Source organism: Sesamum indicum, linkage group LG6 (genome assembly GCF_000512975.1).
Source record: "Sesamum indicum cultivar Zhongzhi No. 13 linkage group LG6, S_indicum_v1.0, whole genome shotgun sequence".
NCBI classification, from domain to species: Eukaryota; Viridiplantae; Streptophyta; class Magnoliopsida; order Lamiales; family Pedaliaceae; genus Sesamum; species Sesamum indicum.
In genome coordinates, this window is record NC_026150.1 from 7443330 (window position 1) to 7456636 (window position 13307).

General features: G+C 35.4%; 1 protein-coding gene across 3 annotated transcripts; it reads left to right on the forward strand.

Moving 5' to 3' along the window:
• Nucleotides 1255-12235, forward strand: LOC105164008 (beta-glucosidase BoGH3B-like). 3 transcript variants are annotated; one of them, XM_011082548.2, is made up of 10 exons: nucleotides 1541-1677; nucleotides 4136-4372; nucleotides 4635-4839; nucleotides 4923-5013; nucleotides 5794-5939; nucleotides 6383-6626; nucleotides 8269-8373; nucleotides 8470-8652; nucleotides 9974-10175; nucleotides 11405-12235. In XM_011082548.2, the coding sequence occupies exons 2-10, from the start codon at nucleotides 4348-4350 to the stop codon at nucleotides 11896-11898; spliced, it is 1695 nt and encodes a 564-aa protein (XP_011080850.1). In that variant the 5' UTR covers nucleotides 1541-1677; nucleotides 4136-4347; the 3' UTR covers nucleotides 11899-12235. The 3 variants fall into 3 exon arrangements, with proteins under 3 accessions (XP_011080849.1, XP_011080850.1, XP_011080851.1); XM_011082549.2 differs by having other exon boundaries at nucleotides 4141-4372; XM_011082547.2 differs by lacking the exon at nucleotides 4136-4372 and having other exon boundaries at nucleotides 1255-1677.

Consider the following 13307-nt stretch of genomic DNA (forward strand, 5'->3'; position numbering starts at 1 on the left):
CTTAGTTGCCATCAAGTTCTGACGTGCTTATACTTTGAGGACTTATATATTATTCACATGAATCTGGAAGCTAGTATCGCTTTAGCTTTCCAGAATCAACTGTCTACAAATTGCGTACTACGAACACTTCTTTAATTCTTATTCAGGTATTAAAGATTGTTCTTGATGATCGTTTACTGCTTCGTTAGTTTATTCCCTGTATACATTATGTCATGCCCATAACATACACAACATGAGGCCCAACACACTGAACCAACACTTACATGCTGCCTGCAACAAAGATGTAGGGGATGTCCTAGACATTCGAGCCTTCTCATCAGTTAGACGCAAATGAGTCTTGAACAGTTTAAACTTTCTCATCAGTCAACCATGACTGAGTATCGAACAACTTGAGCTTTCTTATCAGTCTCCCGTAGCTGATTTTTGAACAGCTCATCCTTATAGGAATCTAATTCCTTTTTTGGAGAATTCTGTGAACAATTTTATTTGTGTCATAGTGTTTCCAAAACATCTTAACCTCATTCTAAATGAGTAAGATATTATACATTAAACACATTTGGAACTCAACCCAACTCTCATTGACCTTGGGCTCATTTTATCAAATCATAGCCAATATGATCTTTGACAAATCGAATATTCTAGTTATGTGAAGTCTCAAACCCAATTTGAATTTCATAATGAATCCTAGGCTCCAAGTCATTGATATAGGATTAAAGATGGTTGCTATGGTGGCTGAGGTTGTATAGAATGGTTAGTGGGTGTGGCCTACTAATTTCAGCAGCCTATAGATTTTTATTCGCGTTAGCAGTTTATCATATTTAGGTTGAATGTAACCTTAGATGATTTCGAAGATCCACTCGACCGAAAGAGGTGGTAGCACAACTTGTGTTTGATCAAATTAGGGATAAAATACTGAGTGAGGATTAAATAGGATGTAAAAATGAATGATTATTAATTCTATCTTGCATTATATGATGTTTGGTTTGAGGTGTTGCATGTGGGATATCTCATTTGATAATATAATACAGCGTTTGGTTGAAAGAATTATAATATATAATTAAATAAAAAAAGATTATAAAGAGTATCTATTTTTAAAGTATTTATATTTTTATATTGTAGCTTGTGAATGATTTAAAAATCACTAAATTATTTATTGAAATACAATTGCTTAAAATAAAATTAATTTGTGAAATATTTTCTCTTTTTGCCTATATTTATATAAAGCCGAATTGAATCAATTAGGTTGAAGCAATGTGGAGCCCTTTCTCCTAGAGAATGCACAACCATTTTCCCCAATCATGGCCCAGAGGGTTTATGCTCGTCCCATTTTGCCCAAAATCCATTGCCATTTAAGATTAGCTCGTCTCTTGATCAACCCTCAACATATGGAAATGAATTAAATTCTTCAAGGAATCATCATTCTCGTCTTCCATTTCAGTTTCCTGATTTTGTTAGCTAAATCCCCTTTTTGGTTGAATTTCAAACCTCATACAATAACTCTGTTGGAAACGAGCGAATCTGAAGCCATGAACTGTATCTACAAAGACTCAAGTGCGCCCATCGAGGCCAGAATTCAAGACCTCCTCTCTCGGATGACCCTTCAAGAGAAAATCGGACAAATGACCCAGATTGAGCGCAGCGTCGCCACCCCTTCCGCCATTAAAGACCTCTGCGTAGGTCAGTCGAAAATAACAATATCGCTATTTTCTGTGTGACGGACTTTAACAAGATGCTTGTCGCTTCCCTTTTGCTTGGCACTATGATTTGAATTCTTGTTATTTTTGCTTTCATTTTCTTGCTCAAATTGTGGGAGTATGTGATCAGTGCTGCTTTTAGGGGAGAATTGTCAACATAGCGGGTGTCCCAACTTTTTGGTACTACAGTTATGAACAATACAATTTTATTCTCATAGATCAAGTTTTAAATACGAGTTGGAAGTGAAGTGAACCTGATTGTTAACTCCTCAGTTTTGATGAGAAAAATATGGAGAATTGCATATCTAGTCCCAGCACCTAGCTATCAACTCTTGAGTTCTGATGAGGAAATTGAGGAGAATTGTATTCTTAGTTCCATTATACACGGCCTGTTTTACTTTTGCTACCATACTTCTAAAAGATGCAATTTTAGTTCCAAAAATCAAGTTTTAGTTGCAAGTTCAGTACCACAGTTAGTTTTGGATGTGAAAGATCTTGTGTGCTTCAAGTGTCTGTTAACTTAGCTTTGGTGTGATTTTTACATACCTACATTGCAACTCCTGAAAGAAAAAAGAAAAAAGACAAAAAGAACAGTTAGGTTGACTTTGTAATTGTTAAACAGAAGGCCCTTAAACTTTGAAATTGTCTGTTTTCGTCTGTTTATGTTTTGTTTCCGTTTATGAGAACACTCCCGAATTTCTCAAACAAACTGCATAATAGTCACTTATAAAAGTAATTACATATTTTACTCTAAGTAATGGAACAATCAATCATCATGTCTCTTCTATAAAGATATCTCGTCTTCTCTTTGATAAAAAATTTTCATAAATGCATATGCTCTGCGAATTATCGATGAAGTTTCATTATTTTGTCCATGAAAGTTGCATGTCTAAGCTTTCCTTTTTCCCTTCCCAATCATTACGTCTCTTCCACAAAAATCACTTCTGCCACAAAGTTTTGATACATCTGGAATGCTATGTGTTTAGATAATTGTAAAGTTTCATCACTTCATCCAGTAAGTTGGATGTCTAAAATCCCCTCGTCTTCCCTATCAAATCTTGAAGGAGACAGGAAAGGGAAAAAGGATCCTTTTGATTTACTATTGTCAGTCTTGAAAACATATTAAATGTTTTGAGTTCATCATGTGTTAGAATTATAGGAGCTTTGGAATGTGGGCACTCTATTGGAAATAATTGGCTTCCAAAAGAGGACTGTTGTCCTTAATGGTCATGTTCAATTTGAATGATATGTTTGGATGTTTATATTTTGGTTAACCAAATGACTTTTTTTTTGCATTGATGAAGGCCCATATTTGGAGATGACCTACTAAGAAGTAGCAAAAATGTTGGATATAAAATTCAGCCTAAGAGTGATATAATAATCAAGGCAGATTTGCTAACATTTTATTTTGTTTTAAGGTCCGGCTTCTCACTTAATCGCTAATTTGATATAAAACTATGATTGATGAATTCTTTAAAGAATTTTCGAGCAAGGATAATTTGGGAAAATATTTATAATTATCTTATATAGTCAAGTTCCAAGCATATCATGAATATAACCCTACCGTGGATTTATGTATCTTAAGCCATTTTACTGAACATGATTAGGCAATGACTAACTAATCAAATAAACTTTGTATTATCCTTCCAAATAATTAGTTGAACCTTTATCACATCAAACAAAGTGAACATAATCGATGTCTGTTGACAACCTATGGTAGTACCAGAGTTTGCTTACGCCAAAATGCATTTCTAATTGTTCTTTTAGTCAGGACACATCTTATAACTTTTGCTAAATTTGGAAAGTAAAATGTCATGTGACATTAGTTTGCAACCAAAAGTATGAGTTAGTAGTCACGTGTAGAATGACTTTTCCTATCAAAATCTAATCATAGTATTCGATTTACAGCTAAAACATGATTTATGAACTAAAACTGCACTTTTTTTAAGGAGTGCAAGGAGTAAACACCAGCCAGGGCTTTCTTTTTCTTTTATATAATATATATTATTCCGGTGAAGTTGCACTTTTAGTCCTATGAGTTTATAGGTTTTACACATTCAGTCCTCTAACATTGCATGTGACACATTTAGTTATGAATCTTTCTTATTTCAACACTTTTGGTCCTGTAGCCAAATTAATGACCATTTTGTCCTTTTGATGCAAAATGCTTCATAGTTTCCCAATATGTTTCCGAAATAGGATTAAGCCTCCATAAATTCATACATTGTTTTGACTGCTTTGCCACCGTGTATTGCAAGTCCTCGATTGACGTCCAATTACTACCAGTAACTTATTAAGATTGATGTGTGCAAAGCATAATATTAACCGCCTGAGGCCTTTTTCGGGTTTTTATCTTCCTAGTATGCTTAGTGTTTTTGTTTTGGGATGGGAACATGTGCTTTGTGATATATATCCTATGAATGATGCATGCTTCTTTTTAGTGTAGAAGAATGAGGAAATAGGTTCCTGGGGATGGAAAATTGATGAAATAAAGAAAGAGATTCTGAAGACTAGATGAAAAGATTTTCAGGAGACAAAGACAATGAATTAGTTGGAGAGAGAAGTGGAAAAAGAGTATGTGGATCAGCAATGGATGGAAGCACAGAAAGTCAGAAGTTAGTGAAAATTCACTAGAAAAACTATACGACGGAGTATGCCAACGACAAATGATTTCAATGGTGCAATATGCTTTACTTGGAATTTAAGGATGTTTCAATCATGCGTACTTTTAGGATGTAAAAATGCCAATTTCCCGTTCATTCGTTATTTCTGCTGCTATTTTCTGTGAAGGAATTCAAGTTTTGGAACTATGAGGTTGAATTCAAGTCAAGTCTGCTACTACAAATTCGAATTATTTTCCATCATTTCCAAATCTCAAGGTTGAATTTTTTGGTAATGCATTATTTACTTTGATGCATTTTGTTCTTTGGATGGGTGCAGGCAGTATACTAAGTGTTGGTGGAAGTGGGCCATTTGAGAATGCAAAATCTTCGGATTGGGCAGCCATGGTAGATAGTTTCCAGAAGGCTGCACTGGAGTCTCGGCTCGGAATTCCGTTGCTGTATGGTATTGATGCCGTGCATGGTAATAACAATGTGTATGGTGCTACCATTTTTCCTCACAACATAGGCCTCGGAGCCACCAGGTTGATTGTTATTAAATGCCTGAAGTACCATATATTTTTTAATGCTGGCTACTTGGTATAAGCAATGAATTTGACTCTTTTAGAGATGTTGACTTGATTCGGAGGATTGGTGCTGCCACTGCTCTTGAAGTTAGGGCAAGCGGGATTCATTATACTTTTGCTCCGTGTGTTGCTGTAAGTTTCTTTAGCTTCATAGTTTTATTGTGCCCTATACTTTTCTGCTCTCTGTAATACTTCTAGTTTGTTAATAAACACATTGGTGTCAATTTAGTGCTTCATAGTTTCCACTTGTAATGTTAAACAATATATTTTCAAGAAGGAAAATAAATTATGTAATTTAAATACTTCATAGCTTCCACCTTGAATAGTATTGATGCCTGATTTATATTCCTACATTTGAATAGCAATGCTCCATCTAATTGATAATTTAACTGAACAAGCCTAAAAAGGAAAAGACAATCAGTGAAAAACTTGTTTCTTACAGTATAAGCACTAACATATGAGTAATTAATCTATTCAAGCTTTTCTCATTTTTTATTTCTGAAGCTACAAACATATGAGTAACAGTATAAGCACTAACATAAGAGTAATTAATCTATTCAAGCTTTTCTCATTTTTTATTTCTGAAGCTATAAAGGAAAGATACACTTTTAGTTGGTCAAATCCAAGATCCACACTGCAATACTCAAAATTGGTTTACATTTCTGGCTATCTGGTATCCCCATTGAAATGGAAATATGGGACTTGCAATAAGATTCTAAAATTTTAGTGAGTGGAAAATTTGAACTTATGATCTTGGATACTGAAAATTTTGTTTGCTGTGTAGATGACGAACCCGTGCCATGGCCTTATTTATTGTAATTGTTCCTGTCATTTCCGCGTTTTCTTTTATCTCATTTATCTTTATGTCTTATCATCCTTCGACATGGTTATTAATTAAGATGACGCTAATAGGTGTGTAGAGATCCCAGATGGGGAAGATCCTATGAGAGTTTTGGTGAAGACCCTGAGATTGTTAAGATGATGACCTCAATGATCTCTGGGTTGCAAGGACAACCACCCCAAGGACACCCGAGCGGTTACCCATTTCTTGCTGCAAGGTAGAAAGCACTAGTTGATGCACCTTCAAAGAACATGGTGTCGTAAATAGATCTCATGATTTCAAACTTTTTTTACATTTTTCAAATTATGAAATTAGTCCAGTTGTATCATCAGCAGCTTCATTGTTTTATAAGAAAATGTAAGCGAGGAAAAGAAACAAATTTCCTTAAATTGTGGTGTTGGATTTTCATAGATTGTCTTTCTTCTTCTGCTGTCTCGACATAGTACTATATCAAGAGTGCATAGTTTGCTTATACATTTCTGAGAGCGTATAAATAAAACCTGGACATTGTTTGGTCCTTTTTAAATTCTCCTCTTTCAATTTGATTTATAACTCCTTGAATTCCCTTTACCTGGATGTGTGTCATCCTTGAAACTCTTTTTGGCATTTAGGATGCGGCCTTTATCTTGTTGCTTGACTGATGAGAATATTCAACTTCAGACAACATGTTGTTGCATGTGCAAAGCATTTTGTAGGAGATGGTGGCACCAGGAATGGTATAAACGAGGGAGATACAATATCATCATATGATGAACTAGAGAAAATTCACATGGCTCCTTACCTTGACTGTATTTCTCAGGGAGTATGTACCATCATGGCATCCTACTCCAGCTGGAACGGGACCAAATTACACAATAGCCATTTTCTTCTTACAGAGATCTTGAAAGATAAGCTTGGATTCAAGGTGAACCTCTGTGGGTTGTAGTGAACATACCATCCTCTGTAATTTCTTTGATTCACAAAAATAGTTGCTTCTTTCTTTCCTGGTATTGGCATTCATCATACTGTTACAATCTGGAACTTGGGGCATGGAGAAATACCTGGTGCATATGAAAAATTTGACAACTACTTTGATCTTTCTAAATTTTTAGCTACCATGTTCTTAATATATTATGTTAAACTTACCCTGCATAAAATGGATTCAGCTGATGAAAGCACCAGGTGGTCTAAGTCGCATCAGTGGACATGCAAATATGCAATAGACACATTCATGAGAAATTCATACCGAGATGCAATGAACCCTCAGAGTAGTATACTGTTGGACCTTAGTATGCAGACTCTTTTCCAAACCAATAACAGTAACCCTATCTTTCAGAAAGAGTCATGCACCCCAGAAGCTCTGGCACATGGATCCACACAATGATGCACTTTTTGAGTGTATGCATTAGTCCATCCCAAATATGTGATTTTTCATATGTGAAAAATGCTCACTTTGGCGAATAAGATGTATTTTGTGGGTTGTAAGTGGACTTATACTGATTGATTTGGTAAGTAGTTACTTAAGTGCATTTAGATTTTTCCTTCAAGCCAGATGGTTTAACAAAAAAAGTTTGGTTTCTGCTTTGGTATTCCTAGGCCCCATCAAGTGCATCAAGGAGATGTAAGTGTGAATGTGTGATCAAGGTGCCTTTCTGATATTTGGATGGCTAAGAAGCCGAGGCCATAGTTGAGCTATTTTAACAACTGGGACAGCAATTAAAATGTTGACATGAATTCAAATTAATTTAACCCCTGATTGTCCCAATCAACTCTGCCACTTGGCGTTTGTGCCCTATTTGCGTGAGATCCCTTGTTGAACAAAAAGAAAAAGGTAAGAACAGAAGGGGAATTATGGATGGATTAGAAATGGTTGGCAGGGGCTACATGGTCACTGGTGATTGAAACAAGTAATGATAGTAACTTGGGATTGAAAAAGCTTCTGTTCTAGGGGTTGTTTGCATGGCCTGTGGAGGTGCTAGTCTTCTGCCATTGTTAACCATGTTTTCATTAACCTTACTTAACTACAACTGCATCAAAAATTATAAACCATGCTAATCTGACGGGTCACTTTTCCAAAGACTCCAAACATAAGCCTGATGACTGGCAGTAACTGTAGATTTCATCCAATTTCTATTATTCCTTTTCACCTACTCGTTTTAAAGCCATGTTATGGATCTTCCCAGGTTGTTCTTCATGGAGAGGATTACAACCTACATGTTGGGGCCTAATTCGGATTGAAGGGCTCAAATTACTGTCTCGGTCCATCACTCCATATAACCTCAGAGCTCTATGATTAGTGAATCATTTATTATACAATTCAAAACTTTTCACATAATTTTAGGAGCGGAATGATAGGGAAAAAACTGGGATTTTAACTTTTGCAATCGCGAAAACAGACCAATCCTATATGACCAGTAATGAGACAAAGCTTCCTAGTTTATTCCTTAGTCATGTGATTTTGAATACCATGGTTATTGTGCATCTTTATGCAGTTTAAGAATTGAAATAGACACTATCAAAGTGATTGAACCCTGACAGATGCTGAATATCATGATATTTTGTTACAGGGGATTATCATTTCTGACTCGGAAGGCCTTGACAGGCTTTCTAATCCTCATGGATCTAATTACCAGCAGAGTGTTCTATCAGCTATCAGTGCGGGTATCGATATGGTAAAGTATCACTGGTTTTTCTCTTTTTCTTATTTTTTCAGTTTCAAGCTTGCATATAATGAGAAGTAATTGCTATTTTCTTTTCTGTTGCACCAGGTGATGGTACCTTTCCGATTTGAATTATTTCTAAAAGATTTGATGCATTTAGTAGAGTCGGGAAAAGTACCAATGACCAGAATTGATGATGCAGTTGAAAGAATTCTGAGAGTAAAGTTTGTATCTGGCCTCTTTGAACATCCCCTGAGCGATGGATCATTGTTGGCTACGGTTAATTGTGAGGTGAGCCTTTTTTGGTGTGAGTACGCATGCTTTTGCTGCAATATCAAATTATAATTTATCTTCTTCAATATAAGGACCTTCTGTAAGGTTTGTCCAATTATAATTTATCTTCTTCAAAAGACTTTTATATTACAAATAGTTCTTCTGTGGTTTATCCAGTAAAAATCATGAAATACAATGTTTAATGTCCAAAGTCAAACTCAGGTAGGTGACACTATACTTGGATTACATCGAAGCTTGGACGATTATTATCCACTCCTCGCTTGCTAAGATCATGCTAGCTGTCAGGCTTAAAAATTCAAGTTAGCCTTAAAAATATAGTTCTTGACGTGGGAGTCAACTGATTGTCCATGTGATGGCTAAAACAGTATTGTAGTGGTCTCTAATTTAAAAACAGACAAAATTAGCTGTTAGCAAATTGAACACAAGAAATGTTTCTAACTATTTTTCTCTAAATTCCAATACTTTTTGATTAAAATAACTCTGAATGCTTATTTGCTTTGTAGCATATTATATCATAATTTTGTCATTAGTTAATGTCCAAAGAAGCTACTGTAAATTAGATAAGTAACAAGGTGATTGGTGTATATTTGGACAATCCTTAGGGAGTTCTTCAAAAGTGGGATGAAAACTAATGGCTTAAAACTTGTCAGTGTTACAAAAAGATGATATTGATGGTGAAGTTGGGTTTTCAGTAGAACTTTGGCGAACATTGAGTTTTTCTACAACCACTGGTAGTTGGGGTTGTAATCAACAGAACAAAGAGCATTAGGGATGTAGATGTGACTTCAGAAACTAGAGGGAGTCTACCTGTATTTTGACTAAACCTCTTATTATGTTGTTTTTGCTGTATTGAAAATTTCTATCTAGGATTAACTCAGGTGAATCATTAGTGACTTTCTGGCTGAGTCATACAACAAGCATGAAACTTATGATGGCAGAGTTAGAAGAATTGCTAAATAAAGCTATTAAAACTGGACAACTTGCAAGAAATTTAATTGGACTTACTCAGGTGAAATGAAGATAAAATAATCACTTCAAGTATCTCCCTGAGCCCCACTTCCTCCCTGTCACCTTGCTCCTTTTGCCCGTCTGTTGTATTGCGGTTTATTAGTTTGTGCTTTCAGAATTTGGAGTGTCAATCAAACTGATCTTGATGTATCCTATATGTTTCCACTCATTGTCTTTGTAGATCAGTTCTAATTGGTCTATGGACCAACTACTGTTGACAGTCAGTTACACCCATTAAGAAGCATAGTAGAAAAGAAATGCAATAATTATCCCATGACAATGACTCCTAATGTTTGAATTTTTGTGTCAGCTACATAAGAAATTAGCACGTGAAGCAGTTAGAAAGTCCTTAGTTCTGTTGAAGAATGGGAAGGACCCAAAGAGGCCTTTTCTTCCACTGGACCGGAGTGCTAAAAGAATTCTTGTGGTTGGAAGGCATGCCGATGATCTCGGATATCAATGTGGTGGATGGACAATGACTTGGGAAGGGAAAGGTGGCAGAATAACCACTGGTAGTTTCCTCTTGCAACTTAGCTAACTTGTAATGTGTGTTAAAGAACCAATATCACATATGGTAAAGATCTAAACAGGATCAGCCAGAAACATGTTCCTGGGCTTCACATTTATCATTTGTATCATGTTCATTTTCAGAGCAATAGTTTTCTTTGATTAATCTGTTTTGAGTTATTGCATGAATTTCCCGTCATTATGTTAGTCATGCCAACACATGCTTTTTTCTTTTTGCCATTATGTTGATTCATATTAGAGCATTTTCTTTGGCAAATGCAAAGCAGTAATTAATTTCCATTTGCCACAATGTTCTCCCCGGCCCCACCCTCAAACATGTGTGCATGTGTGTGTGCTTGATTAGGAACCATGTCTGTTTTCTAAAGTAGTGTTTATTAAAAAGGTTTGAGGAAAAGGGGCTGGTGAGAAATGTGATAGTGATTATTATTTCTCAATTACTATCTCTAAGTTTTTCTATTGGATGTTAACATTTCTTATTCATTGGCATCTCTACTTCTACATTAAAACTCTACCTTCATGTTTTCATCTGTTGGAGTAATTCTGATCTTTCGCTTGATATTTGAACTTATTGCAGACATTTCCATCACATCTTCTCTATGATTAATTTTCGTTCAGCTAAAGTGTATTTTCTGAACAATAGAGTTGTAGAGTACATAAAAATAAAGCTGCTTGAAGTATTATTGTTACTTAAGTGCTCCCTGAGCTGGTGTATTTTAGAGCTATTAGTGCAAACTTCACCATATCTCAGACCAAGTTATTTTATGAACTACACTAACAGTCTTCTTTATGTTCTGAAACTAAGTGAAATCTCATCTACCTCACCCATTATTTTGTGGAATTCTTGCCATATTTCCAAACGTTAACCTTCACAAATTTATGTTACTCAATCTCGATCTCAAGGTTTCTCTTTCTGGTTTTCTTCATAATGAGAAATGCCATACTTCATCAATGCAGTTTAGAGATCTTTAATGCCAGAAGCCATTTGGCATTTCGACATGAGTAATTATGTATTCCACTCATCCATATTTGTAGATAAAGTATTTATTTGAAGTCTCTTCATCAACTGAGCTTAAAACTTTAGCATAATGTTATTTCAAGAATCCCAATTCTTTTTAGGTGTCTGTGTGCGCGTGTGTGTGGAACAACTATACTCACGAGTCGGTAAATGAGGAATTCAACTCATGATTTAGCATCTTCATGATCACTATGACAGGGACTACCATTTTGGATGCCATTAGAGAAGTGGTTGATGGAAAAACAGAAGTGATATATGAACAAAATCCATCTGCAAGCACCTTGGCAGGAAAAGATTGTTCTTTCGCCATCGTTGTTGTGGGCGAAGGTCCATATGTGGAGTTTGGAGGTGACAGCACAGAGCTCAAGATTCACTTCAATGGAGCTGAACTAATAAATGTGGTTGCTGATAAATTCCCAACACTGGCAATCTTGATATCTGGGAGGCCTTTGGCTTTAGAGCAGCAGCTTTTGGATAAAATGGAAGGTCTGGTTGCTGCATGGCTGCCAGGCAGTGAAGGGGGAGGAGTCGTGGATGTTATCTTTGGCGATCATGACTTCCAAGGACGACTTCCAGTCACCTGGTTTAAGAATGTTGAACAACTCCCAATGCATGCTGAAGACAACTCGTATGATCCTCTATTTCCAATTGGTTTTGGCTTAACAAGCAAGAACGAAATTCTCAAGGGCTGACTGGCTCCTGAGCACATTCAAAACTTGTAAGTTTCTTCACCTTATGAAGCAGGAAATGCCCACTTCCGCATTATTCATTCAGCCGTTGCGATGTCTTGCTACAACCTGTTTGAAGTGATTGCCATCATAATGCCGCATCACTTACACATTCGACCCTTAAATTTCTAATGGTGTAAGAAGGTATATGAATGGAGTTAAGTTGAGCTGAATAATACCCTCAGTTTAGATTATTAATGATCTTAATTCTGTGCTTGAGCTCGATTTATTTTTGATAATCATATGAGCTGACATAACTGAATGCTAGATATGTCTGAATAGAGTTCCACATTGCCCAGTTTATTACATCTCCTTTTGTCCTCAGCACAAAACATATCTCATTCAATTTATCCTAATTGTAAAAGTAAATTATTGCAAATTCTGTGCTGCAACTTGTGTGAAGTGATATTGAATGCATTCCTTCATATTTAAGTCTCACTTTTCACTGTTTCCATGAGATGATATGAAGGCATCATTGCATCTTCTGCTTCCTATCCTAGGAAGAACTTTTACAATTTGCTTAAAAGCAGCACCCCCCCTCCGCCCCCCCCAGAACCTTGGTTTATTGTATTCTACTCCCTATAAAAATATTAATGGGTAAAAAATATCTATGAATAGGAAAAAGAGGCAATGCGACCTTTTAGATGTTAGAAGAGTTTTCTATTGCCTTTTATATCAAGGAATCGGCTCACCTAAAAAAAAAATATCTTCTAAATAAAATAATGATGACAATAATGCAAGACGACTCCCTAACTTCAAAAGAAAAGTTTATTACATCCTCTGTTAAGGAATCGGATTGTCTCTTTTTACAAAGATAATTATACTGCACTCTTCTAAATTTTGGTGCAATTATATATAGGTTTTTTATAATTTGAAAAATTATACCAACACGATTGACATTTATTTTTGTCAAATAAACAAATCTATATGTTAGAACAAATTTACAAAATTTGCCGACTTCAACATGAAAATTGAATGGAATTTCATTGATTGACTTTTAATTTATTGTAAATTAAATAATTTTTTTCTAATCAAACTACTTTTATAAAGGTGAATATGTACTTGGTCACATGCATTGCCTATGAAGACGTATAAGGATCATATGGTTAGGAAAAAATTCCGTTTACACTGAAATAAATCAATAATGAATTACTCGAGGGTAAATATGAATTTTTGTTTAATTTTTTTGCTGATATCAACAAATATCGCGAGATTAGACTGACGAATAGATCTACTTATTGGAAACAAAAATTATGAATACCAAATGTAATTTTTCAAACCACAAACTTTTACGTGTAATTACATCAAACCTGAGAAAAAGACGGTACAACTATCCCTTTTCTACATGTTCAAAAAATTTTAGATGTTTTTAC

Bases quoted from the DNA above. Each gene is read 5' to 3' on its own strand.
- LOC105164008 (XM_011082547.2), top strand. From the start codon at position 1,527: ATGAACTGTATCTACAAAGACTCAAGTGCGCCCATCGAGGCCAGAATT. The intron at 5,940-6,382 runs GTAGAAAGCACT...ATTCAACTTCAG, and splicing joins TACCCATTTCTTGCTGCAAG to ACAACATGTTGTTGCATGTG. The intron at 8,374-8,469 runs GTAAAGTATCAC...CTGTTGCACCAG, and splicing joins TCAGTGCGGGTATCGATATG to GTGATGGTACCTTTCCGATT.